The 27,230-nt window shown below is 41.6% G+C and overlaps 2 protein-coding genes across 2 annotated transcripts in view; one reads left to right on the top strand and one right to left on the bottom strand.

Annotated features, from left to right (window-relative positions):
- LOC132865856 (zinc finger protein 850-like) overlaps positions 1-27,230 on the top strand; it is a 1,522,149-nt gene that overhangs the window by 1,213,709 nt on the left and 281,210 nt on the right. The gene's annotated exons all lie outside the window — the stretch shown is intronic.
- Positions 9,053-25,568, bottom strand: LOC132865875 (gastrula zinc finger protein XlCGF26.1-like). The gene is made up of 3 exons (XM_060898386.1): positions 25,506-25,568; positions 25,157-25,335; positions 9,053-11,135 (listed from the first exon to the last, which is right to left on the bottom strand). Exons 1-3 carry the CDS (start codon positions 25,559-25,561, stop codon positions 9,394-9,396), a joined length of 1,977 nt encoding a protein of 658 aa, XP_060754369.1. The 5' UTR covers positions 25,562-25,568; the 3' UTR covers positions 9,053-9,393.

The raw sequence follows: 27,230 nt of genomic DNA, 5'->3' as shown, positions 1-27,230 counted from the left end.
TACTTCTGAGAGCCGCTGCCACTCCAAGATGCACTTTTTATGCCCAGTCATGTTAATGACCTATTGCCAATTGACCTAATGAGTTGCAATTTGGTCCTCCAGCTGTTCCTTTTTTGTACCTTTAACTTTTCCAGCCTCTTATTGCCCCTGTCCCAACTTTTTTGAGATGTGTTGCTGTCATGAAATTTCAAATGAGCCAATATTTGGCATGAAATTTCAAAATGTCTCACTTTCAACATTTGATATGTTGTCCATGTTCTATTGTGAATACAATATCAGTTTTTGAGATTTGTAAATTATTGCATTCCGTTTTTATTTACAATTTGTACTTCGTCCCAACTTTTTTGGAATCGGGGTTGTATGTACTTAGGACCAAGATGCACAGTAATCGCTTTACACACTTGTCTGATTATTATGGAAACCATTGACCTAGAGAGCCCGAATGTATTTGCCATTTTCCGTATTCTACCCTCATAAGCTAAATAATATAGGGTGCAGGCCACTTTTGTCAATACACTGACTGGGTTCCGCATGACAGTCGTCTGGCCTTCAATGTAGAGATGCAGTAACTCCGCAAGCGAGAGCAGCGATGACTGCGACATTCGGAAGTTCTCGTGCTATTCCTCCGGGAGAACAACTTCATTTGTGAAGTTTAGCCACCAGGCAGCAGTTTGCCCGGGTCGGATCCAAAAGCGGCAGTGATGTTGGTAAGCAGCAAGCCTTTGTCTTGGTGGGAGGAAAAGTGCCTGAAAAACTGCAACCCTCCTTGCAGTTCTTCTCCTCTGCTCCTCATAAAGCAGTTGTAGTCCTATTTGCAAATGCAAACAAAGCAAAAGTGTTTGCAAATATGTAAAAAGGACGACCACCTGTGTTGCATCCATGAGACCATCAAACCAAAATATTGAGCGCCTGACGCAAATATTGTTCTGTGACGCATATCGTGATGTCGGGAAAACCTAAAACTCCGTTTTCCACTATTTACACGCAGGCATGAAAACGGAGTTTTCAAACATATCCATTTTCAGTGACTGAAACCTCCGTTTATGTGTAAATGAGAGGTGCAACCGAGGCGGCACGGTGGTGTAGTGGTTAGCGCTGTCGCCTCACAGCAAGAAGGTCCTGGGTTCGAGCCCCGGGGTTGGCGAGGGCCTTTCTGTGCGGAGTTTGCATGTTCTCCCCGTGTCCGCGTGGGTTTCCTCCGGATACTCCGGTTTCCCCCACAGTCCAAAGACATGCAGGTTAGGTTAACTGGTGACTCTAAATTGACCATAGGTGTGAATGTGAGTGTGAATGGTTGTCTGTGTCTATGTGTCAGCCCTGTGATGACCTGGCGACTTGTCCAGGGTGTACCCCGCCTTTCGCCCGTAGTCAGCTGGGATAGGCTCCAGCTTGCCTGCGACCCTGTAGAAGGATAAAGCGGCTAGAGATAATGAGATGAGATGAGATGAGATGAGAGGTGCAACCACATAAATAAATATGCATCATAGATATCCGGCTACGTGTAAACGCACCATGAGAATGCGTGTCGCTTTATAGCTCTGCGGAACACTGGGAGCTGTTTGAGATGTGCTATCCTGGGGTTTAATATTGAAGGCACGTTCACGCTGTCCCTCTTCTTCCTTGTCACCCGCTTCCTCCTTTTCATCACTTTGTTCGCAATGAACCCATTTTATAATGTCATCCAAGAAGTCTTTGTAAAACTTGAAATTTTGGTTCGTACCAGTCTGTATGATCGGCCTCTCTTTCATAGTCCTCTTTTATCAATCTCTGTACTGATGCTTGCAAGTTATTAAACTCAATGAAAAATCCCTCAAATAACTTAATTTGTTTCTCAACAGTTTCTTTATCTTGGCCGGATTCAATAAGGCTGTTGATTTTGTGACGTTTATGTGTTAGAACACTAAGCTTCCCTCTGTGTGTTGCAATTAACTTAAACAGCTGTTGTTCATTTAAGAAATCCTGGTCTTCAGTCTCTTCCTCAGTCATATTGAAACTTAACTCAAAAACTTTAAAACACAAAAGTTGGTTACTAACTTAAAAAGGTTGAACACAGTGCAGTAGGAAAGGTGAAAGGCAGCGCGCGCACAGGCCGGTTCAATTTGTAAAGTGTGCACGGCGGCCCGTTCAACAGTTCAGCCTTATTCTCACCAACCAGAAAAGTCAGTCAATCCTACAAACACGTAAATCCACATCCACGAACTCCTGACAAGTAATCCACAAGCTTGTGACAATGCAGCTTCCAATCTTCCAAAACCGTGTGCCTGCTGGCGTCTCCAAGCTTCTAAACTTTCCATACACCCTTGATCACTCACGCACACTCCGCTAATTAGCACAGGTGAACCAATTAACCCTTTCATGTACCAGGCTCCACTTAAGGCCAAGATCTCATATCATCTCTCGCCGCTTTATCCTGTTCTACAGGGTCGTAGGCAAGCTGGAGCCTATATTGCAACAGAAGGCTTGGTTCGTCTTAGAAATGGTCAATGCACGACATAAGGGATGGCGTAAGAATCGCCAAGGCCGTCACAAGAAACTAAATTGCTATAGAGCATAATTTTTTAACACTGAATTTTCCCGATTCAGGGATTATTCTTTTGAGTACAAATTCCAACTCTGGACCCACCAGAGAGAGAGAGAGAGGCGGGCGGGCAGGCATCCATCTATCTATCTAAATTGTATCCGTCACTGGGCAAGGGGTTGGCTTGGGAAACAGAGAATTTTGAGGTCAAAAATCGCAAACATTGCTGATCAGTGGTGAAGGTTTTGGGTTAAGAAGCAGAACATTTAGAGTTTAAGAACGCAATTATGGCTAGTTAAGTGGTTAAGGTCATGGGTCAAGAATTGAGAATTGGTTTTGAGGTTAAAACAGCAATCATTGCTAGTAAAGGGGTCAAGTTTGTATACAGAATTAGAAGCAGGGTTTCTGCAGGCTTGAACAAGTTCAATTTAAGACTTTTTAAGACCATAACAGGTTAAATTTAAGACTTACAGTATGCCGCACAAAAAATAAAGAAAATTGGGAGAGCCTGAATTACTTTCAAAATAACAAAATTTATTATCATTCACCAATGAACTCATTACATCCCTAGGGTGCGCTCTTGCATTAATGAGGAACTAAGTTGCAGTGGAGCCAAAGACATCCCGCAAATCACTTGGGGATGAGGCATTTGATTCCATACGGTTTGTGTGTTGTAACGTTACAGTTCGCACGGAGTTAGCTGATACACCGTCTCGAGATGTACTTGGACCTGACAACGGTGAACAAAATTGAGTGATGGCATGCAATTGTTGCAGACTTTTATGGGCAGCCTAGTGCTTCTCCGCTTTCGCGTGTGATTCCAGTGCCTTTACACCCAGGGTGCTGAGTTTGAGTGTTCTTTTGCACAATGTGCAGTACGCCTCAAACGGATTGTTTGGTACACATTTTAACCAGTCTACGAAATCATTGCGTTCAAGCCAGCAGTCATTAAACTTGCATTTGCCCATTTTGCTACAAACCGTGACAATCTCCCTCGCTTCTTTTAGGCTCTACTGTCCAAATGCGCGCGTGCCATGCCCTGTGCATCACCATACCAACCGGGCTAGATGCCGGATTCCACTGTGTCTCATTTGTAGTTTGCAGCGTAGCCTACTGATACTAAGTAGGCCTAGCCTATATGACTAATTATGAATATCACCAACGCATTTAACAAAAAAAAGCCAATGAGGTAAATGGACGTAAGGATTTAAGACTTCACAAAATTACATATAAGACCTACAATGCAAAATATGCTCATATTTTAGACTTTTTAAGGCCTTAAATTAGGATTATCAAATTTTAGACTTTTAAGACTCCGCGGAAACCCTGTAGAAGGCTCCGAGTGTAAGCAGCCAATTAAGCCAAGTGTATCGTATGAAGAATTGGAAGGCTCTGAGTGTAAGCAGACAATTTAATGCATAAGATGGGTCTAAATAGACCCGGCAGAGTTTTAAATTTTCTATATCTTTATCATAATACATTTTTTTTGCTCAGCACTCCATTAATTCCTCAATTGACTTGTTTACGTCCCTTAGAAAGCTTCATTTCATTTTTGGCATCATTGCATTTTACGTAAAAATACCTTTTTTGTTAATACCCCTTTAATGCATAACATGGGTCTAAAAAGACCCGTATTCATTTTCTGTGCAATTTCACCAAAGGCTTAGTTTTTCTTAGCTATATTGTAAAATGATCTTGATTCCTCATGCAATAATGCATCTTTTTATGATTTATGGAGTATTTATTCCCAGCACCAATACTTAATTTTCATACTTTATGGTTACTCTTTGAAGTAGAAGACATTTTACATAATTATGTATTATTTAGACACATGGATCTAAAAAGACCCGCTTTCATTTTCTATGTAATACTGTTCAAGGATCAGTTCTTTGCAGTATTTTCTTTGGCAAAAATGTATTTTATCATTCAAAATTACAATTATTTCATATCTGACTTATGATATTTAAATTATTTAAAAGTATAAAACAATACATTGACTCGGAGCATTGCATGAAAAGAGTTTATTCAAAGACTTACTGTAACAAGAACTTATTTTCTGAATGACATATTCAGAAATAATTCTGAATGAATATAATTCTGATTCTATAATTCTGAATGAATTCTGAATGTTTTACATAAAACATGTAAAACAGTAAAATGACTGTGACTGAGATTGTAAAATATGAATACTAAACAGTAAATTGATAATGTCAGTGAACCACTATAAAACGGACCTGGTATGTAAATACACTAAGTAAAACTGCATATAATCATGGGAAAAGGTCAGTATTGACCTACATTGTTACAGCTTTCTCAGTTCTTGCACATTTCACAAATCACCTGAGTGAATTTGTGTTCTTTGCACACAGGCCGTGCACATCGGGAGCATGAGTGAGACACTTTTTTTGTCTCGCGCAGAGGGACACAGGCTGCACCTCTTTCTCTTACTCTGCAAGACACGGTTTGGCTCCTGTGGCTGGATGAACTGCCTCTGTAAGCCACACATCTCCATTGCCTGAATGACATGCTTCTGCAGATGGAGACTGGTCTCCAGTCGCCTCCTCAGCTGAGGCATGATTAGCTCTTGAGCCAATTCCTTGATGAAGAGGCGCCGGGCATTTGGCACACCACCCATATAATCAGGGTGATGTGCTGTAAAAACAGTGAATGCATTCAGAACAGCAACATCGACCACATTTTGCCAGAGCACCATAGGCCACCTCCTTGTTCGACGCTTTGATGTGTATGTTTGGACCATTTGGTCCATGAGATCCATGCCTCCTTTGGTTTTATTGTAGTACTGTATGACCTCTGGCTTTTTTTTCATGCTTTCATCCACTGCTGTGTCGTCGTGCATGGTGCTGAGAAGAACAACAGCTTTTTTCTTCTTGGGGACGTAACTCACCATGGTCATGTCCCCACAGAAACCAAATGTGGAACTGTAGCGCTCCCTGGAGTCGGATGGCATGTAATTTTGGAGTTTTGAAGTTCTGATTCTTCACAATCAACAGGTCAACAGTGGTCCGCAGTATTTGTGTTCCTGACTGGAAACACTTGCAAATATATTTTAGTTCCTAATGTGAGTCACTTTAGATCCATGTCTGCAATAATAGATCAATTATTTGTCTGTGCTTGTTTATAATATAAATAATATAATATAAATATATAATAATTATAATAAGTTTATAATATAATATAAATAAATAATAGTGTTGTACATAGAAAACTACCTAATTTATGACATTTTAATCCATTTCCTATTTAAAATATAATAATTGTGGAAGTTGTAACTGGAAAAACAACAACTTACATTTCCATTATAAATGAATGCGGGTCTTTTTAGACCCATGTCTAGAAATTAGTGTAGTAATTCCAAATCCATGTAGAAAAATAAAAAATCACTTTCCTTACATTAAGGAGTACCTAAATAATTACTTTTATAAGTATAATGGGATTAATTGTATTGGTTTTAGAAGTTGTGAGAGTGAATATAACATTAATGCTTGGAATTACATTGGAAATGAATGCGGGTCTATTTAGACCCATGTTATGCATTAGTGGGGGTTCGATAGCTTATGCATAGTGGGGGTATCCAGTCAATCAGACTTGTTTTCAGGGCTATTCCCCACAACCCCTGAACCAAACCACAACCTCTACACTTAAACTTAACCATGATCCCAGTACCTAACCCTTACCCCAACCCTTAACCCTAATCTCAACCACTAAAATCAAATCTTCGATCTAGACCTTCCCCTGATCCCATTCCCAAACCCTGGTTGAGGACCATCAGACTGATCACCAACCCCTTCGCCCAACATCCAGATTAAGGTACAGAAAGATTGTTTGCTCGGGAGTGTGGTGTCTGGGCTGTGGGGGGTGAGAGAGTAGATGGACTTTGGACAGGCCCGTGCAGAACGCAGGCCGCAGTTTTTGCTGGGGCAATGGAAAACTTTCACCCTACCCTAATCCTAACCAGAGGTATCCTATTTTGGGGAGTGGGCCAAAGACAGCACCTTCTAGAACACCAAACTTTACTTTAGCATGCATACGAAAGTCACCATTTATGTATACAAACTGACAATGATCAGTTAAATAAGACCTGAAACAGCAGAGGACCATTCCTCTACCTCCAATGACATTTTCTTGTCTATCCAGCAGAATGGAATGATCAGTGGTGTCAAAAGCTGCACTAAGGTTAAGCAGCACAAGCAAGGAGACCCTGATCAGGAGCCATTAGTTGGTCATTTACTACTTTAACCAGTGCTGTGGCTCTGCTATGATGAGATCTAAATCCTGATTGATACCTTTTATGGATGTTATTCCCATGTAGATATGAGCATAACTGTTATGCCACAGTTTTTTCTAGGATTTTGGAGATAAAAGGGAGGTTTGATATTGGCCTATAATGGGACAGCTCACAAGGATTGAGGTAGGTTCTTTAATCAAGAGTCTGACAACTGCTAGGTAAAAGGATTTAGGTACATAGCCATTGCTAAAAGAATAACTGTTTTTCAAAGAGGTTTGCTGCTGGTGTTATTTGTTTAAAGAATCATATAGGTAAGGGGTGAAAAAAATCCCCACAAGTACACAAGTTGAAGATTTTGATTGAATAAGTGAAATTAGTTCGGTCTCTTTAAGGAGTGTAAAACACAAATCATTGCTCATAGTCATAGTGTTGGATACTTATCAAATTGTCTCGTTTCAAATTAATAGTTTGATATTTTTGCCTGATATTTTCAATTTTGCCATTGAAGAAACTTCATTAAGCCATCGCTACTACATATTGAAGGTTTGCATGTTTCTGTGGTGGTCTTATTCCTAGTTAATTTTGCAAAAGTATTCCATAAAAATGTAAGATTATTTTTGTTATCTTCTATTATGGTGGAGAGAAACATTGAATAAACAGCATTAGAAGCTTGTCTCTGGAATTCCAGTGGCTCTCATTCCATGCTAATTGGAATACTATCAATTTTGCTTGACACAATTTTTTAATTTTACATGTATTTTGTATGTTTTAAGGTGGATGTGTGATTGTTATCCCAAGGTGCTAGGGTTTTTTTTTCTTCTGAGTGGAGCTACATTATCTAAAGTAAAGCAGAATGTTGACTCAAAGCATTCAGTTGTCTGATCAAGTTCTGTGAGGTCTAATGGGGATCCAATCATAGTTGATAACTCTGGGAAACTACTGATAAAACTTTATGCAGTAGTTGCTGTGAATGTACTTTTGATATGATGGCGTGCAAGGTGCATATATTATTGTTAAGACATTTCAAAAAAGATGAGGTAATGGTCTGAGGGACCATCAGACTGTGGAAGTATGACTATATTTTCTATATTTAATACAAATGCAAGTGCTAGATCGAGAGTGTGACCACTAGGAATCATACAAAAACCTGAACAGAAATAGGGTTAGATCCTATGACATTCTGATTCACCCCTACTGAATCTAGAATGGACACAGATGCTGTTCTCAGAGTCTTCCAGGTGATCAAAACAAATAATGTCTCTAACACTTAATTTGTTGTCTAAAGATACAACCAGGTTTGAGAAATTCCGCAAATTCAGAAAGAACTTCAGAATTTAAACCACGGGTCTGTAAATAATTAGGTGAATCAACTGCGTAGATTTCTTTTTAGCTACATACATTAGGATAAAGAACTTCAAGCATACTGAATTTTTGTTCAGGTTTTTGTACAATTCCTAGATTATTATAAACAACTTTGATGCCTTCTCCTCAACCAGTGAGACGAGGTGGATGCATATAGTTGGACGAGCTTCATTTAAGTGCTCCGTACTCATTTGGTTTGATCGACATTTCCATTAAACATTAAAATCCTGATCAGTAATAATTCCATCAACAATTAGTCTCATGCTGCAGTACTACACTGATAAGTGTTACAGTTAAATCATTATTTGTATGGTGGTAATTAATGACTACTTAAGAGCAAAAGAAAACATTAACAGTCTCATTTTAAACATCACTATAAGGTTACAGATTTTAAAACAGTCATAGAACACTGGTCTACAGCCAAAATGCTTCTGAAATAAATATAGTCAAACTTTACTAATTCTGGATCGCTGAAAATGAAAATGAAACTTAAAATTGTTCATTGGCTCATTTTCAAAATTGGCTCTATGAATAAATCTATGAGTGGCTTTGGATAGTACTTACTTTTTTGGCAAAACAATGAATGATGCAATCTGAAGCTGGTATTGCATCATACATGACATTAGGTTATTCCTAGAAGTCACTGATGATGCATTCATAAGTCAACTGACATCACTCTGCTGAACAAACTGGTCTTATATCAGCTCAAAAAAAAAAAAATCATACAGTGCTACGCACTCGAGATCAAGTCTTTGCTTGACAAGAGATGCTCCGTTTCATGAATACAAGAGACAAGCTGCCAATAAATAAATAAAAACCCACTGGACACACACAGAATAAGGACGAAACCTATTCAGTACTTATACATAATTGTTTTTTGCAATTTGGTTCATAATACATTTTATTTATATAAACTTTTTGCTGATTTTCTAGTGTTACATAAAGAGAACAGGTGAAATATCATGTAAACCGACCATAAACACATGAAGAGACCTAGTTTTAAAATTTATATTTAAAACATTTACGATCTACACAATGTACATAAGTATAAAATTTAAAATCTTACATATCTTGGAAGCCATAGCCAATCAGCTGCTTAACTGTCACTTCTAATTCAACACACCAAATTTCATAATAGCCAACTTCATCTCTGAAGCAGACAACTTCTGAAAAATTGTTGACCAGTGTAACATGAACAATAAAGTTCAAAGTACAGGTCATTTTCAGTCAAAACTGTAACAACCATATTTAATTTGACAACTTTAAATCATGCAGTGTCTGAGTTAGTGCACTTGAATGTAACTAAACAAGCAAACATCTTCCAACACTGTGAGCAGTGATACGGCTTCTCTCCTGTGTGAATGTGCTGGTGTTGTTGGAGATCACTCTGCTGAGTAAAACTCTTCCCACACTGTGAGCGGTGATACGGCTTCTCTCCTGTGTGAATGCGCTGGTGTTTTTTGAGAGCACTCTGACGAGTAAAACTCTTTCCACACTGTGAGCAGTGAAACGGCTTCTCTCCTGTGTGAATGCGCTGGTGTTGTTGGAGAGCAATCTGACGAGTAAAACTCTTTCCACACTGTGAGCAGTGAAACGGCTTCTCTCCTGTGTGAATGCGCTGGTGTTGTTGGAGATGACTCCGACAAGTAAAACTCTTCCCACACTGTGAGCAGTGATACGGCTTCTCTCCTGTGTGAATGCGCTGGTGTTGTTGGAGATGACTCTGACAAGTAAAACTTTTCCCACACTGTGAGCAGTGATACGGCTTCTCTCCTGTGTGAATGCGCAGGTGTTTTTTGAGAGTACTCTGATGAGTAAAACTCTTCCCACACTGTGAGCAGTGATACGGCTTCTCTCCTGTGTGAATGCGCTGGTGTGTTTGGAGATTACTCTGCTGAGTAAAACTCTTCCCACACTGTGAGCAGTGAAACGGCTTCTCTCCTGTGTGAATGCGCTGGTGTTTTTTGAGAGCACTCTGATGAGTAAAACTCTTCCCACACTGTGAGCAGTGATGCGGCTTCTCTCCTGTGTGAATGCGCTGGTGTTTTTTGAGAGCACTCTGATGACTAAAACTCTTCCCACACTGTGAGCAGTGAAACGGCTTCTCTCCTGTGTGAATGTGCTGGTGTTTTTTGAGAGCACTGTGACGAGTAAAACTCTTCCCACACTGTGAGCAGTAAAACGGCTTCTCTCCTGTGTGAATGTGCTGGTGTTGTTGGAGATGACTCCGACAAGTAAAACTCTTCCCACACAGTGAGCAGTGAAACGGCTTCTCTCCTGTGTGAATGCGCTGGTGTGTTTGGAGATGACTCCGACAAGTAAAACTCTTCCCACACTGTGAGCAGTGATACGGCTTCTCTCCTATGTGAATGCGCTGGTGTCGTCTGAGATCACTCTGCCAAGTAAAACTCTTCCCACACTGTGAGCAGTGAAACGGCTTCTCTCCTATGTGAATGCGCTGGTGTCGTCTGAGATCACTCTGCCAAGTAAAACTCTTCCCACACTGTGAGCAGTGAAACGGGTTCTCTCCTATGTGAATGTGCTGGTGTCGTCTGAGATCACTCTGCCAAATAAAACTCTTCCCACACTGTGAGCAGTGAAATGGCTTCTCTCCTGTGTGAATGCGCTGGTGTTGTTGGAGATTACTCTGACGAGTAAAACTTTTCCCACACTGTGAGCAGTGATACGGCCTCTCTCCTGTGTGAATGCGCTGGTGTGTCTTGAGTGCATTCTGATAACTAAAACTCTTTCCACAATCTGAGCAGTGGTGAATTTCCTTCTGTATATCATTATGGGAAGTATCAGAATGGATAATATCAGTTGATGTTGGTTGACGACTGGAGCATTTGGAGGGGATCTGAAGCTTATATTTAATCTCTCCTGATTCTCGCAGTCTCACGTACTCTTCATAGTGGCATCTCTTGATATGCTTGTCGAGGTAAATTGGAGATGCATCGGAACGAGGGCATGTGGAGCATGAAAAGACTTGCAGCAGAGCGTTCTTTACTTCTGGAGAAATGAAAAGACAAAAATAACAAATTGAACATGAAATGCAACAAGATTATAAAATATAACACTAATCCAATGTAAGGAGTGCTTTTACTGAAACTTAATCAAGATTCTACATGAATTAAGACTGAGACAAAAACAAAAAGGTTGCAGACTAAGATATAGCAGCCTCTTGCTTGGAATACTGGGAGATTCAATAAGGTCCTGGAACAGCAGCTATGCACAGCATTGGCCATAGCCCCATGGGTCTGAGCGACCAAAGGGGAGTTGTTGGCTCCTGTTGGACATCATGTCAAGTCTAGGTAATGGCAAGCCTAGCCTTATTTACATCTCATCCAGGATTGAGAAGGAAACTCAGCCCTCACATTCAAGGTTCTGAAAGATCCAAAAATGGGCCTTATTTATCAAACTGGATATGGATAGATTTATTTGCAAATAGTTTCTGGTAGCATTTGCACAAGCAAATATGTATTTTCTAACTGGATTTTTTATATGGATTAGGTTGTCAAGTTTAAAACACTTATTAAATTTCAATTACACACTAATTTCATGAAATTAAGTTTTGTGAGATTTTGTGAAGCCCCATGATTCATATTAATGTAAATGATGAAAGCAAGCCAACATCCATAAATTAAGACATATAACAATAGTCATTTAATTTAAATGTAGGTGTATAAAAAAAAAAGGGACACACTGCATCGGTTCAGATGGCATTCAAGTAGGTCTGCAGCAGTAGGAATTTCCTTACTGCAGTATTTGAAGAATGCCACGGTGTGATTTGTAGTAATAAAGCAACCAAACCTCCATGTGTTTAATTGTTCGTTAATTCATCAGACACCATTTGTTCCTTAACATGTTGAAGTCCTTCAGCTGCAAGAGTTTAAAGTGCATATCCTGGACCAATTTATTTATTTTTATATATGAAAAGTATGTCCCTTTACACACTCATCCAGAAGGGTAATTTTGCCCAAGGCCATCTGTCGACAGCAGAAAAAAAATAAAATGCGTCTGGAAAAATCCCAAGGGAGTCTGGAGCCAGATTTGTGACGTCACCTGCGGAAGCGCCAGCAGGCTCCGAGCGCTTGCACGGTTTCAGTGCACAGCCTGTGTAGACCAAGCGCTCCCATTTCTCTCTCATTGTCTGGTCTTTTGGGAAACGATGAGTACTAATCCCATCATGATTGGTGTTGCTACACCCTCCTACGATACATCTGTTAACCATTTTAATAATTACGTGATAACGTTGAAGAAATTTGCAAAAAAACACCAGGTCGTTTTCTCATCAACAAACCAGCGCTGACGTAGGATTCAGAGGGAGGCGTCCCGCACGCAACATCACGAAAATCAGTGTTTGCCGGGAAATCCAAATGCCAAGTTTTTCCAGAGGCGGACCGAGTCGCCTCAAATGGCTTGATTTCAACTGAATTTTTCTGGTATTGCGCAAGGTAAAAAAATTTCAGAGAATGCAGAATGTTATAGATATTTGACCAAAGTTTAATATAAAATAGGAGAATTACATTGATCTTGCTCCTGAATTTACCCGTGATATGCACTTTAAGGAGCTAAAATTTAACATAATTAAAAAGATAAGTTCTCCATGGTATGACTCTTGTGGAATTATTGAATTCCATAAAAATACTAAAACTGTTATTGCTTGTTAAATTGCTTGATAATATAACCATTACATATGCTCCTGAAATAAAGCAAATGTGTTGCAATTGATTTGTATTGTAGGTACCATGCGCCATCTTGTGTTTAAGAACTACAACTCCCAGCCAGCTTCCGCGTTGACCTACGTCACGCCTGGGCGGTATCACATACATCACATTCTTCAGGATTCCATAAGATACTGGGAAGACTCCATTTTGTTCATCTCTGGTGTCTGAACTCAGCGGAGAACAGACCATAAAGGGACGCTCACTATAGGACCGTCCGAAACCACGCTTCAGTGCGTTTCCCCCTCCTCCTGTCTACTCTTGATCACGATAGACTCCGGAAACACGCGCGCTTTAACTCAAGCGAGTTATAAACCGGTTTTCAATTATTCTTTTAAGTACGTATGAAAACTGCAAGCAAAAGGCAGTTTTTCTTTGTTTTCATCTGTTCGGGAAGCGGCTGGACCCTCCTGGACCCGTGCACGGTGCTTTGAACAGAGCTCTTCCTTCTCACGAGCTACGAAGCCTCTTCAAAGAACCTCTTCTTCTCCCTACAGAAGACCTGCCTCTCCACAAAGACCGTGCTTTCTACAAAAGGCGAGATTTTGAAGTAACACTGGGATTTGGGGCAATAAGACTAGTTTTAGAAATTAGTTATTCACTTAGTGTGAAGTTATATGCAGGAAATGAAGTGTGCACACTGATTATTAATTTTTATCATTTGTTATTGTTGATTTAAATTGGTTAATCAATAAGTTTTTGCATGTTCTCTCTCTCTCTCTCTCTCTCTCTCTCAACATCCTAATTTCATTACTCACACATATCTTGACCTCATTAAGATTTCAGTAAATCGAATAATACTATAGAGCTGGGGGGGGTGAGCGGTCTGAAAGCTTTTGTCTCCATACCAGGCCCTATTGCATGCTTAGCCAGCAAGCAGAGCCAGCTCTCTTTGTTCCACAAAGGAAACACGTGGCAAACTCCTCCCCCCTCCTTTGTTCTCCACACTAGGCCTTATCTCAACTTTAGATAAAATCAAGTCCTGATTCAATTCAACCTTTATAGCAAATTCTCCTGTGCCTACATTTGAAGCCATATATGTATACATATATACCACGGATGACCGTTTGAATGTATTTTAATTGTTAACTTTAATTTTATCACACACACTAGGCCTGGAAAAGCACATGCTAGCCTAGCATCCCTTTGTCCAGCTAGCCTACAAAGCTAAATCTGCTTACACACACACACACACACACATTCTGTTCATAGAAGAGTTCATTCTGCTGCCATTCAATTATTCAAATTTCTTTTTTTTCCTTTCTTTTGTTTTTACTTTTTTGTATATCTTTATAATAAACTCCATTATTATTGGAATTTTGTGTGGTGTCTGTCTGCTGTTTCGATACTTTGAAGTCGCCCACATCACAAAAGAACTATTAAGGTGCAAGTGAAAATTGGATGCAGCTTGGTAAGTGATCAAAATTCTGAGTTATATCAAATACTGGTATGATTCACTTGAATGATTCACTTGAATGATTCAATGAGACTGATTTCATGGTAGGATTCAATTCAAATGAGTCAAATTAAACAATTCAATGTGATTGAATCCATTTAATTATTAAAGATTGATCACTTATACCAACCTAAATACACAATCATTAATTACACCTACATAATTGGTGCCCCGTGTGAGGCGATTGGTTTGTCGACTTCTTGAGTATTGTTGCAACAGATAAACTATCAGTTTGATTCAGCAACTGCTAAGGTATATCCCCAGGTGTGTTAAAACGGTCAACAGGAGTGTGATAACCATATCATAAATTCTAACAACCTATTGATAACTTAGGATAAGAGAACATTTCTAAACAAAACAAACCTTGTTAATTAATTAATTACATAGTTAATATTAATTAATAATAATTAATTAATAATAATTAATTAATAATTGACTCATTGATTGGTTAATTACCCAATACCCAATCTAAGTAAAATGGCATCCCCTCGTGTCTCAGAGACTGAAGACAACGGCCAAGACGTGTGTCTTTTTTGAGGTCATGGCAGACCTCATTCACTGCTCTGACTCCGAAAGGGCAACCATTAGAGGCATGAGTAGGCATGATTGCCAAGCTAACATAATCAACTCAATAACACAAATGAGAGATCCAAAGAGAACAACAATCAGTGTCCAAGATGCACTAGGTAAACTATTCCTGTTACACTTCCAGGATACTGATCAACAGATCAGATCCCTCTGCGCAGAAGTTGATAGACTGACCTCCAGCAACGCTGAGCTGACGGCTGAGGTCAATGATCTATGTAGGGAGCATAGCCTCTTGAAGGACTCCCTTAATGAGTGCGCCGCAAGGCTGGAGAAAGCCGAGAAAGGCGCCGGAAAGGCTGCCAAGGAGCAGAACCCCAAAGAAGGGCGCGAGGGGCATGAGAGACCCCCAACATGCGTCAAAGTTTAGAGCGGGAAGAGGCGTCCGAACTGGACACCGAGGATTACCTGGTCGAGCACCAGGCATCCCGCCAACCTCCATCAACTCGCTACACGACTCCGTCATCGTCTAGCCAGGGTGGAGTCGCCCTGCGCTCATTCCGAGCCCAGGTCCGTAGCACACCTAGGTCAGTGCGCTACAGCTTCCCTGATCCACCTTCGGGTGAATCAGACTACGACTCTCGTGTGGAACGGGAGCAATTCCAGAGTAGCTCAGATAGTGAGCACTCAGGAGAGCGAAGGGGGGCGCGTAAGGACGCGCACCAAGCCCTCCGCATACGGCAAATTGACCTATTTGCCAAAGATATCGAGCGATTCGATCCCGATAATAAAAGAACCAACGTAAATGATTATTTACGAGAAATTGACCGATGCCTGATGGACCTACCGAGAGCCACAATGCAAGAGAAGCTTAAACTGGTCTGGAAGACCTCCAGTAGCAGCGTCCGTGCCTTTTTAGAGACACTACCACCAAACGTTCGCGATAGTTATTCGAAACTTCGCAATTACATGAGAGAAGAATATGCGCCGTACACGGATGAAACCTCCGCGATATTGTGTGCATTACAAATCAAACAAAAACGGTCTGAGGCGCCTCGTGAATATTATAGATGGCTACATACTGCCTATTTCCAGGGTAGCAATGCACCAGGTTTAGAAGAAGATAGGGGCTTCAAATCCCTTTTCTTACATAACCTCCACCCATGCGTGCGGAATCAAGTCACACTGATGTGTCAGCAAAATTGCTACTCGATGAAGGAAACTAGGCAACTAGCCCAAATGACCTGGGAGACCATTGTCAAAACCGCAAATAGAAACGATGATGATCCCAGAGTCCTTAGTCTTCAGGGTGAGGACAAGCCCCTGCTAACCTTAGAAGAAAGCGAAGCTCCAAAAGGGGGACCCACCTGGAGAAACTACGGTCCAAACCGCCCCTTGCCGAGCCATCACCAAGGTGAGTGGGAGAATCGGCAAGGTAAGGCCAGGAGAGACCGATGGAAAGGCCACAGTGACCATGGCAACCGCTCATCAGATGAGAATGGTCATAAGGAACAAGGCAGTAAGCAGCAAAACCGTCATTCCCGCTCTGACCAGAGATGGCAGAACCGCAACACTAAACGTAGGGGCAAAGGTAGCCGACACAGTGACTCGGACCAACCTGATGAGTCCCACTCAGAGCTGGACTCTTTGAAGGCCTGCTTGGCTGAATTTAGAAGACTGTTACAGGAACAGTCAAATTCCTCAACCGATAAAACCAAAGAGCCCAAGAAAAATGACAAAAGCTGTCCGTTGACATGACTAGGCCAGGAACCACGGGTATATCTCGTGAAAGGGGGAGGAGATCCCTCTGAAACAGCAGGCGAGGGTCAGGATGTAGGGCCCCCCCTGGTGGTGAAGGCAAACCCACAAAACGCGCCTCTCACGCACACTAAAGTCTTCACCACCATCTCTCAGACACGGCTATCACAAGGCGACCCAATCCCAACCAAGCCCTGCAACATAAACTTAGTCAGCTTCACACAAAACAAAACCCCACCATCGTTGGATCCCACAAAACATGCACAAACCCGTTGCGACGAGATTAGTGCGAACACCGATCAACCAAGCGCCACGCGAGATCAAATTTCCAATGAACTTCAGTTCATGTCTTTGCACACCGAGTCTGGTGTTGGAACACCCGACATCACGATTCCCCCTAGTGGCCACAATTCTTTGAAAAACCTCCCTCTATCCATCGACTCAGACACAGGCACCCATTTCACTGCTGGTGTAATGGCTGCGCTGTGGAGCATGTTAGGCGTCGAGGCGAAATTCCATATCGCATACCACCCTCAATCCTCTGGTCAGGTTGAGCGAGCCAATCAAACCATTGTGAGCATGCTGCAAAAGTATGTCACCCACCATGGTAAAGATTGGGATGTGAAGCTTCCCTTGGTGCTAATGGCCATCAGGTCCACCCCTCATCGCACCACTGGAGTCACACCTTTTGAGATGATGACTGGGCGAGAAATGGTTCTTCCCCGGCATCTCCTATACAAACCAGAGGCCATGAGCGTCGCCACTGCATACACCGCACATCAACATGTCGCCGACCTACAACGCCACCTACAGTCAACCTTTACAGGTGCCCAAAAGAATCTCGATTCGAGCGTAGAAGGACACAAGGCCTACTACGCCCAAATCTCAGAGAAGTTCCTACCACCCTGGTCGAGACCTTTCGATCGTGGGAAAACCGTTCTCCGTCGCGTATCGCATTAGGACATCCAGACCTAATCAAACGCTCTCATATCGATGGATCCATAATAATCGAATCAAACCTTTTGAACAGTCCTCACTCCAAAAGGGGGTGGACGATAGCTAGGCCCATCCTGTCCACCTGGCTTGTACGCATCACTCACCCATAAGCGTACACTAACATTCCCGGTCAGACTTGCCAACCCAATAAAGTAATAACCCTTTGGTATAACATGGTAGATAAAATACTAAAGCCCGCTATTATTACTAGTGTGTATTCATCGCAAATACACCTGGCCTATAGTCTTGGCAGTGCTATCCCCATTTTTGTGAGTCCACAAGATTTAGAGATAGGTTTCATACTAAATCTACCCATCATTGAGAAAAACAACATATATAGACTTAAGTCTGTCCTCAACGTGGGCTTCTGAAAAACAATGTCCGTATACACATACAGACACCACCCATGGTAGCATACCATGACGACAACCCCTGTCTATTTTATTCCCAACCTAGAGATGTGCACCTCCACTAAAGACATCCACTGGGTCTGCCCAAGCAACCCATTCATTAGAGACACTACAGATCGCCTGTGTGGATTGAGGGCGAAAGCGCCCGAACAAAAGTGTGTAGGTCAAATATCCACAAAGGACGAGGATATGGAAACTAGAGTAGAGAGAGCTGGTAGTCGGTGGGTTGTTAACACTCCAAAAACTGAAATCTTGAGGGCATACAACCAGCACCACACAGCCACAAGAATGAAAACCCCAAACCAAACGGTGTTCCTTAGTGTACCACAGGGAGCCACCATTCACATAGGTGACATCACCCTACACCATCTTAGTACTGACCGGCAGCGCTCGAAACTAACGGTGTCCCGACGTCCCGGGGACCATAAAAAATGTCATCGGGGGACAAAATTATCATATCTGGGACAATCCCGGGACAATGGAAAAAAATAGATCTAGAAAAAAAGTTCTCCATTAATATTATTTACAAAGCCGTAAACCATACGTAGACATTCACCTAATTTGTCAATTTTAATTTTAAAACGTTAACAGCGAAAAATACATTAGTAGCTACACTTTCGATGCACCTGCATCCGTAGGCTACAGAGCAGCGCATTCTGTTCTAGAATCTTCGGCCGGAGTCCGCATTATATGGACTTGGAATGGAATTGCTACCGCACACGCTGCACCGACTCTTGCCAGAACAAAAATACTTAAGTGGTTGAAGCGGACCGACTGCGGGGAAGAAACTGAAAGCCCACACATAACGTCTCCAGGACCTTCAGGATCCAAAGTGTCATCGCCTGTCAATGTGGTAAGTTATTTGTGATTATTAGGTTATGACTTATGATGCTATGGTTAGGTAGGAACTACTGTGGATAGGGCTGGTCTGCAGGCAATGCTAGCAACTGAATGAATTTAATGAACACTGTTAGACACGTTATAAAATACAACAGGAATGATGTGGATGATATTGACGGAAGATACCGTTCAACAGAATAAGTGAGTTTTCTTGGTGTCTTTCCAGTTCAGAAAGTTTAGTCAGTCAGCAGCACAACTAGGCTAGGACCTGGCACTATGTTGATGTTGCTAACATTTGCACCCACGTTTCGGCAGCGAAAGTTCATAAAAATGGATAACGGTAATGGATAACGGAAAGTTCATAAAAATGGATAACGGTAATGGATAACGGAAAGTTCATAAAAATGGATAACGGTCATGGTGAAAATTATAAGTTGGCCTTATAAATGCCAACAGATATTCAAGGTATAAATAGATGAAATGAACATAAAAGGGGTCTTATTTTCAACTAAAGTGTACTGCAGATGTAGTGAGTTGAAACATTTTCTGAATGAGCTAGTTGGCCCCTTTAAATAAACGGGTATCTATTCATACAGTGAGATCACCAAAGTTTAATAAACTGAAAATGCAATAACTAATTTTGAAGTAGATGATGTATAGGACATGTGTCACTTGTGTTTTGTGACTTATTGTAAAAATGATATAAAGGGTTCAAAATTGCATAGTTACAAATATAATAGTAACTTCATATGATAATATTAACCACTGGTTATTTCAGAGAGGAAAAAAAATGGGGACACTATTGCTTCCATTCGGTACAAGACAACACAGAATTCGGGACCACTGGGGGACACAAAGAAAAAAAGTTAATTTCGAGCCCTGCTGACCGGTACGATTCGGAGATTGAGATGATAGATGCATTCGAAGGTTATGATCTTGAGATCAGTAACACCCTCCAACAGCAACTGCTGGTTGAATGGACCAAAACGGTGAAATTTAGTTTAGGTCAGAATGGAGTTTCGACCATAGTCTCCCAAAACCGGGTCAGAGAGTCACCTGACCTAGAATTTACCATAAGTCTGATTGTTTTGGGACTTATTCTCAGTGGCTGGGTCTTTTCCGCTGGCATCGCATGCATGCTACACAAACGAATAGCGGCACTACACGCCAGGCTGGGTAAGGGGGTCTGCGTCCCCGACAGCTTTGGCCACAGTAGCTCACGCTTTCTGGCCAAACCACCTGCTGCCGTTACCTTGCCAGAAGATTAGGTTTAACACCCTAAACACTAACACTTCTTTTCTCTACTCCACTTCCTCTCTTTTGTTGGTTTTATTATTTTCTTTGAGTAGGAAATGAAGTATATATATCATCTCATTATCTCTAGCCGCTTTATCCTTCTACAGGGTCGCAGGCAAGCTGGAGCCTATCCCAGCTGACTACGGGCGAAAGGCGGGGTACACCCTGGACAAGTCGCCAGGTCATCACAGGGCTGACACATAGACACAGACAACCATTCACACCTATGGTCAATTTAGAGTCACCAGTTAACCTGACCTGCATGTCTTTGGACTGTGGGGGAAACCGGAGCACCCGGAGGAAACCCACGCAGACACGGGGAGAACATGCAAACTCCACACAGAAAGGCCCTCGCCGGCCCCGGGGCTCGAACCCAGGACCTTCTTGCTGTGAGGCGACAGCGCTAACCACTACACCACCGTGCCGCCCACATATTATATATATATATATATATATATATATATATACACACACACTATATATATATATATATATATATATATATATATATATATATATATAGTGTTCACTGAAATGAAGTATATATGTAGTGTTCACTGAAATGAAATATATGCACCGTTCACTGTTTAAATTTTGAGGTAACCCTAATCTAGTTAGATAGTGATTATATGCCCAAGTGCCTCTACCTCCAACTGTCTCACTGGAACTCACAAGTTTACACAGTCTTCACAGGACACCATGAACTGTACAGAACAAGTCTACCTCAAGGACTATGGACACGGCGATGGTACGATACGGTGCTCTCAGTGCTACGACTCCGTCATACCCCTGAGACCAAAAGGGGGAATGTAGGTACCATGCGTCATCTTGTGTCTAAGAACTACAACTCCCAGCCAGCTTCCGCGTTGACCTACGTCATGGCTGGGCGGGATCACGTACATCACATTCTTCAGGATTCCATAAGATACTGGGAAGACTCCATTTTGTTCATCTCTGGTGTCTGAACTCGGCGGAGAACAAACCATAAAGGGACGCTCGCTATCGGACCGTCCGAAACCACGCTTCAGCGCGTTTCCCCCTCCTCCTGTCTACTCTTGATCACGGTAGACTCCGGAAACACGCGCGCTTTAACTCAAGCGAGTTATAAACCGGTTTTCAATTATTCTTTTAAGTACGTATGAAAACTGCAAGCAAAAGGCAGTTTTTCTTTGTTTTCATCTGTTCGGGAAGCGGCTGGACCCTCCTGGACCCGTGCACGGTGCTTTGAACAGAGCTCTTCCTTCTCACGAGCTACGAAGCCTCTTCAAAGAACCTCTTCTTCTCCCTACAGAAGACCTGCCTCTCCACAAAGACTGTGCTTTCTACAAAAGGTGAGATTTTGAAGTAACACTGGGATTTGGGGCAATAAGACTAGTTTTAGAAATTAGTTATTCACTTAGTGTGAAGTTATATGCAGGAAATGAAGTGTGCACACTGAATATTTTTATCATTTGTTATTGTTGATTTAAATTGGTTAATCAATAAGTTTTTGCATGCTCTCTCTCTCTCTCTCAACATCCTAATTTCATTACTCACGCATATCTTGACCTCATTAAGATTTCAGTAAATCAAATAATACTATAGAGCTGGGGGGGTGAGCGGTCTGAAAGCTTTTGTCTCCATACAGGCCCTGTTGCATGCTTAGCCAGCAAGCAGAGCCAGCTCTCTTTGTTCCACAAAGGAAACACGTGGCAAACTCCTCCCCCCTCCTTTGTTCTCCACACTAGGCCTTACTCAACTTTAGATAAAATCTTAAGTCCTGATTCAATTCAACCTTTATAGCAAATTCTCCTGTGCCTACATTTAAAGCCATATATGTATACATATATACCACGGATGACCGTTTGAATGTATTTTAATTGTTAACTTTAATTTTATCACACACACTAGGCCTGGAAAAGCACATGCTAGCCTAGCATCCCTTTGTCCAGCTAGCCTACAAAGCTAAATCTGTTTACACACACACACACACACACACACACACACACACACACACACTCTGTTCATAGAAGAGTTCATTCTGCTGCCATTCAATTATTCAAATTTCTTATTTTTCCTTTCTTTTGTTTTTACTTTTTTTATCTTTGTTATAATAAACTCCATTATTATTGGAATTTTGTGTGGTGTCTGTCTGCTGTTTCGATACTTTGAAGTCGCCCACATCACAAAAGAACTATTAAGGTGCAAGTGAAAATTGGATGCAGCTTGGTAAGTGATCAAAATTCTGAGTTATATCAAATACTGGTATGATTCACTGAATGATTCACTTGAATGATTCACTTGAAACGATTCAATGAGACTGATTTCATGGTAGGACTCAATTCAAATGAGTCAAATTAAACGATTCAATGTGATTGAATCAATTTAATTATTAAAGATTAATCACTTATACCAACCTAAATACACAATCATTAATTACACCTACAGTATAATGGCTGATGGGTTTGATTGACATCTGCATTATCCAATTAACAACTTCGCTTGGTTCAGACACACTGCATGTGTGTGTTCAACTAACTTCTTTCCAGCCAGCTGGTTATATTGCACTGAAGGCATTATAATGACGTCCCCCCCAATGTTTCTGTAATATGGGGAGGTCTAACATTATCCTATATTATGTGTTTGCTGTGACAGGGCATTCCCCCCGATTTTCTCCCTAATTTAGCCATGGCCAATTCCCACCCATCAGACTCCTCTCCAGTATCACATAACAGCTACCAACCAGGGAGGGCTATCATGTGCTTCCTCCAAGACAAGAAACACCAGTTGACCATGTTTTACTCATACAATGTCAGGGGGCTGCAAAGCACACTTGGACGAAAGCCCAATCCACTTACTTCCTATTAAATGTGCTCTCACACACCCATGACTGGCCAGTGTAACTGACAGGGCAGAGAAGAGAGAGCATGCCATTCCCCCCCCCAGAGAGCCCAGACAATTTTGCTCTCTTGAGCTCCCAACCACAGATGATTGTGGCATCATCAGGATTTGAAAGTGGCAATATCTGGATGATGGGGAGGATGACGGGGACAACACTTTTCTGCTGTGCCACTCGGGATCCACAGGGCATGCATTTTACGCTACTTCTGGTTAAACTGGGCATGATGAATAAAACTACAACAATACCTTGTGGTTTACTATATACAGTGGTGCTTGAAAGTTTGTGAACCTTTTAGAATTTTCTATATTTCTGCATAAATATGACCTAAAACATCATCAGATTTTCACACAAGTCCTAAAAGTAGATAAAGAGAACCCAGTTAAACAAATGAGACAACAATATTATACTTGGTTATTTATTTATTGAGGAAAGTGATCCAATATTACATATCTGTGAGTAGCAAAAGTATGTGAACCTCTAGGATTAGCAGTTAATTTGAAGGTGAAATTAGAGTCAGGTGTTTTCAATCAATGGGATGACAATCAGGTGTGAGTGGGCACCCTGTTTTATTTAAAAAACAGGGATATATTAAAGTCTGACCTTCACAACACGTTTGTGGAAGTGTATCATGGCATGAACAAAGGAGATTTCTGAGGACCTCAGAAAAAGCGTTGTTGATGCTCATCAGGCTGGAAAAGGTTACAAAACCGTCTCTAAAGAGTTTGGACTCCACCAATCCACAGTCAGACAGATTGTGTACAAGTAGAGGAAATTCAAGACCGTTGTTACCCTCCCCAGGAGTGGTCAACCAACAGAGATCACTCCAAGAGCAAGGCGTGTAATAGTCGGCGAAGTCACAAAGGACCCCAGAGTAACTTCTAAGCAACTGAAGGCCTCTATCACATCGGCTAATGTTACTGTTCATGAGTCCACCATCAGGAGAACACTGAACAACAATGGTGTGCATGGTAGGGCTGCAAGGAGAAAGCCACTGCTCTCCAAAAAGAACACTGCTGCTCGTCTGCAGTTTGCTAAAGATCACATGGACAAGCCAGAAAGCTATTGGAAAAATGTTCTGTGGATGGATGAGACCAAAATAGAACGTTTTGGTTTAAATGATAAGCGTTATGTTTGGAGAAAGGAAAACACTGCATTCCAGCATAAGAACCTTATCCCATCTGTGAAACATGGTGGTGGTAGTATCATGGTTTGGGCCCGTTTTGATGCATCTGGGCCAGGACGGCTTGCCATCATTGATGGAACAATGAATTCTGAATTATACCAGTGAATTCTAAAGGAAAATGTCAGGACATCTGTCCATGAACTGAATCTCAAGAGAAGGTGGGTCATGCAGCAAGACAACGACCCTAAGCACACAAGTTGTTCTACCAAAGAATGGTTAAAGAAGAAAAGTTAATGTTTTGGAATGGCCAAGTCAAAGTCCTGACCTTAATCCAATCAAAATGTTGTGGAAGGACCTGAAGCAAGCAGTTCATGTGAGGAAACCCACCAACATCCCAGAATTGAAGCTGTTCTGTATGGAGGAATGGGCTAAAATTCCTCCAAGCCGGTGTGCAGGACTGATCAACAGTTACCGGAAATGTTTAGTTGCAGTTATTGCTGCACAAGGGGGTCACACCAGATACTGAAAGCAGAGGTTCACATATTTTTGCCACTTACAGATATGTAATATTGGATAATTTTCCTCAATAAATAAATGACCAAGTATAATATTTTTGTCTCATTTGTTTAACTGGGTTCTCTTTATCTACTTTTGGGACTTGGGTGAAAATCTGATGTTGTTTGAGGTCATATTTATGCAGAAATATAGAAAATTCTAAAGGGTTCACAAACTTTCAAGCACCACTGTAGTCAGTTTTGCAATAGCAAGATATGCAGTGGGCGGACTTCACGTGTCTCAAAGGAAGCTGATAGACTTCACCCTCTCTGGTTGGTCACGGTCATATGATCGAGAAGACCTATTTGGTTGGTGGAACAGGCCAAAAGGAGTTCTCTGGGGAATGCTCTAGTTATTGCAGACTGCATTGTACAACAGCTTTCATCCCAGAAACACTGTTAGGCTCAGAAACGTCATGAAATGATGCAGAAAATAACCTCTATAACCTCTTAGACAAAAGTAACACCTTGCTGTCTGGTTGTTCCTGTAGGTGCAGGACTGAGTTCTTTGGTGTACTCCTCTTCATACCACACCAAGAGCTCCTGTCCTGGGTTAATGGATTGACAGCAACGATACAGAATTCCCCCTTGATACTCAAATGCCACAAGATTCTGTTCTTCTTCATTACGGGCACAATTCACATACCTAAAAGAGTGAGGCAACGTTTCAGAAAAAGGTAAAAAATCAGATCAGAGTTACAGACTTGGAGAAAGTATGGTGGAGATATCAATGACATGAAGATAAAATTCTTCCAACAAATGAGGCTCTGTAAAATCAAATCACTAAAATGACCCAACAGCTAGTGTACTGCTCACCTCATCCAATTCACATGCGTCTCTCTTTTGGCATCGATGTATTCTTCACACTGCATGCTCCTGAATACCTGTAGAAAAATACCACATTTACATTTTTTTTTTACACGAAATCAATACAGTGGGGCAAAAAAGTATTTAGTCAGCCACCAATTGTGCAAGTTCTCCCACTTAAAAAGATGAGAGAGGCCTGTAATTTTCATCATAGGTACACTTCAACTATGAGAGACAGAATGGGGGGAAAGAATCCAGGAAATCACATTGTAGGATTTTTAATGAATTAATTGGTAAATTCCTTGGTAAAATAAGTATTTGGTCACCTACAAACAAGCAAGATTTCTGGCTCTCGCAGACCTGTAACAACTTCTTTAAGAGGCTCCTCTGTCCTGCACTCGTTACCTGTATTAATGGCACCTGTTTGAACTCGTTATCAGTATAAAAGACACCTGTCCACAACCTCAAACAGTCACACTCCAAACTCCACTATGGCCAAGACCAAAGAACTGTCAAAGGACACCAGAAACAAAATTGTAGACCTGCACCAGGCTGGGAAGACTGAATCTGCAATAGGTAAGCGGCTTGGTGTGAAGAAATCAACTGTGGGAGCAATTATTAGAAAATGGAAGACATACAAGACCACTGATAATCTCCCTAGATCTGGGGCTCTACGCAAGATCTCACCCCGTGGGGTCAAAATGATCACAAGAACGATGAGCAAAAATCCCAGAACCACACGGGGGGGACCTAGTGAATGACCTGCAGAGAGCTGGGACCAAAGTAACAAAGGCTACCATCAGTAACACACTACGCCGCCAGGCACTCAAATCCTGCAGTGCCAGACGTATCCCCCTGCTTAAGCCAGTACATGTCCAGGCCCGTCTGAAGTTTGCTAGAGAGCATTTGGATGATCCAGAAGAGGATTGGGAGAATGTCATATGGTCAGATGAAACCAAAATAGAACATTTTTGGTAAAAACCCAACTTGTCGTGTTTGGAGGAGAAAGAATGCTGAGTTGCATCCAAAGAACACCATACCTACTGTGAAGCATGGGGGTGGAAACATCATGCTTTGGGGCTGTTTTTCTGCAAAGGGACCAGGACGACTGATCCGTGTAAAGGAAAGAATGAATGGGGCCATGTATCGTGAGATTTTGAGTGAAAACCTCCTTCCATCAGCAAGGGCACTGAAGATGAAACGGGGCTGGGTCTTTCAGCATGACAATGATCCCAAACACACCGCCCGGGCAACGAAGGAGTGGCTTTGTAAGAAGCATTTCAAGGTCCTGGAGTGGCCTAGCCAGTCTCCAGATATCAACTCCATAGAAAATCTTTGGAGGGAGTTGAAAGTCCGTGTTGCCCAGTGACAGCCCCAAAACATCACTGCTCTCGAGGAGATCTGCATGGAGGAATGGGCCAAAATACCAGCAACAGTGTGTGAAAACCTTTTGAAGACTTACAGAAAACGTCTGACCTCTGTCATTGCCAACAAAGGGTATATAACAAAGTATTGAGATGAACTTTTGTTATTGACCAAATACTTATTTTCCACCATAGTTTGCAAATAAATTCTTTAAAAATCAGACAATGTGATTTTCTGGATTTTTTTTCTCATTTTGTCTCTCATAGTTGAGGTATACCTATGATGAAAATTACAGGCCTCTCATCTTTTTAAGTGGGAGAACTTGCACAATTGGTGACTGACTAAATACTTTTTTGCCCCACTGTATAT

Source organism: Neoarius graeffei, chromosome 18 (assembly GCF_027579695.1).
Source record: "Neoarius graeffei isolate fNeoGra1 chromosome 18, fNeoGra1.pri, whole genome shotgun sequence".
NCBI classification, from domain to species: domain Eukaryota; kingdom Metazoa; phylum Chordata; class Actinopteri; order Siluriformes; family Ariidae; genus Neoarius; species Neoarius graeffei.
The sequence above is the reverse complement of the archived record's forward strand: the minus strand, read 5'-3'. Positions and strand labels throughout refer to the sequence as shown.

Excerpts from the sequence above, each read along its gene's own strand:
- LOC132865875 (XM_060898386.1), bottom strand. The coding sequence starts at position 25,561 with ATGCAGTGTGAAGAATACATCGATGCCAAAAGAGAGACGCATGTGAAT. Across the intron at positions 25,336-25,505 it reads ACGCATGTGAATTGGATGAG|GTATGTGAATTGTGCCCGTA; the intron begins GTGAGCAGTACA and ends TCACTCTTTTAG. Across the intron at positions 11,136-25,156 it reads AGGAACAACCAGACAGCAAG|AAGTAAAGAACGCTCTGCTG; the intron begins GTGTTACTTTTG and ends TCATTTCTCCAG.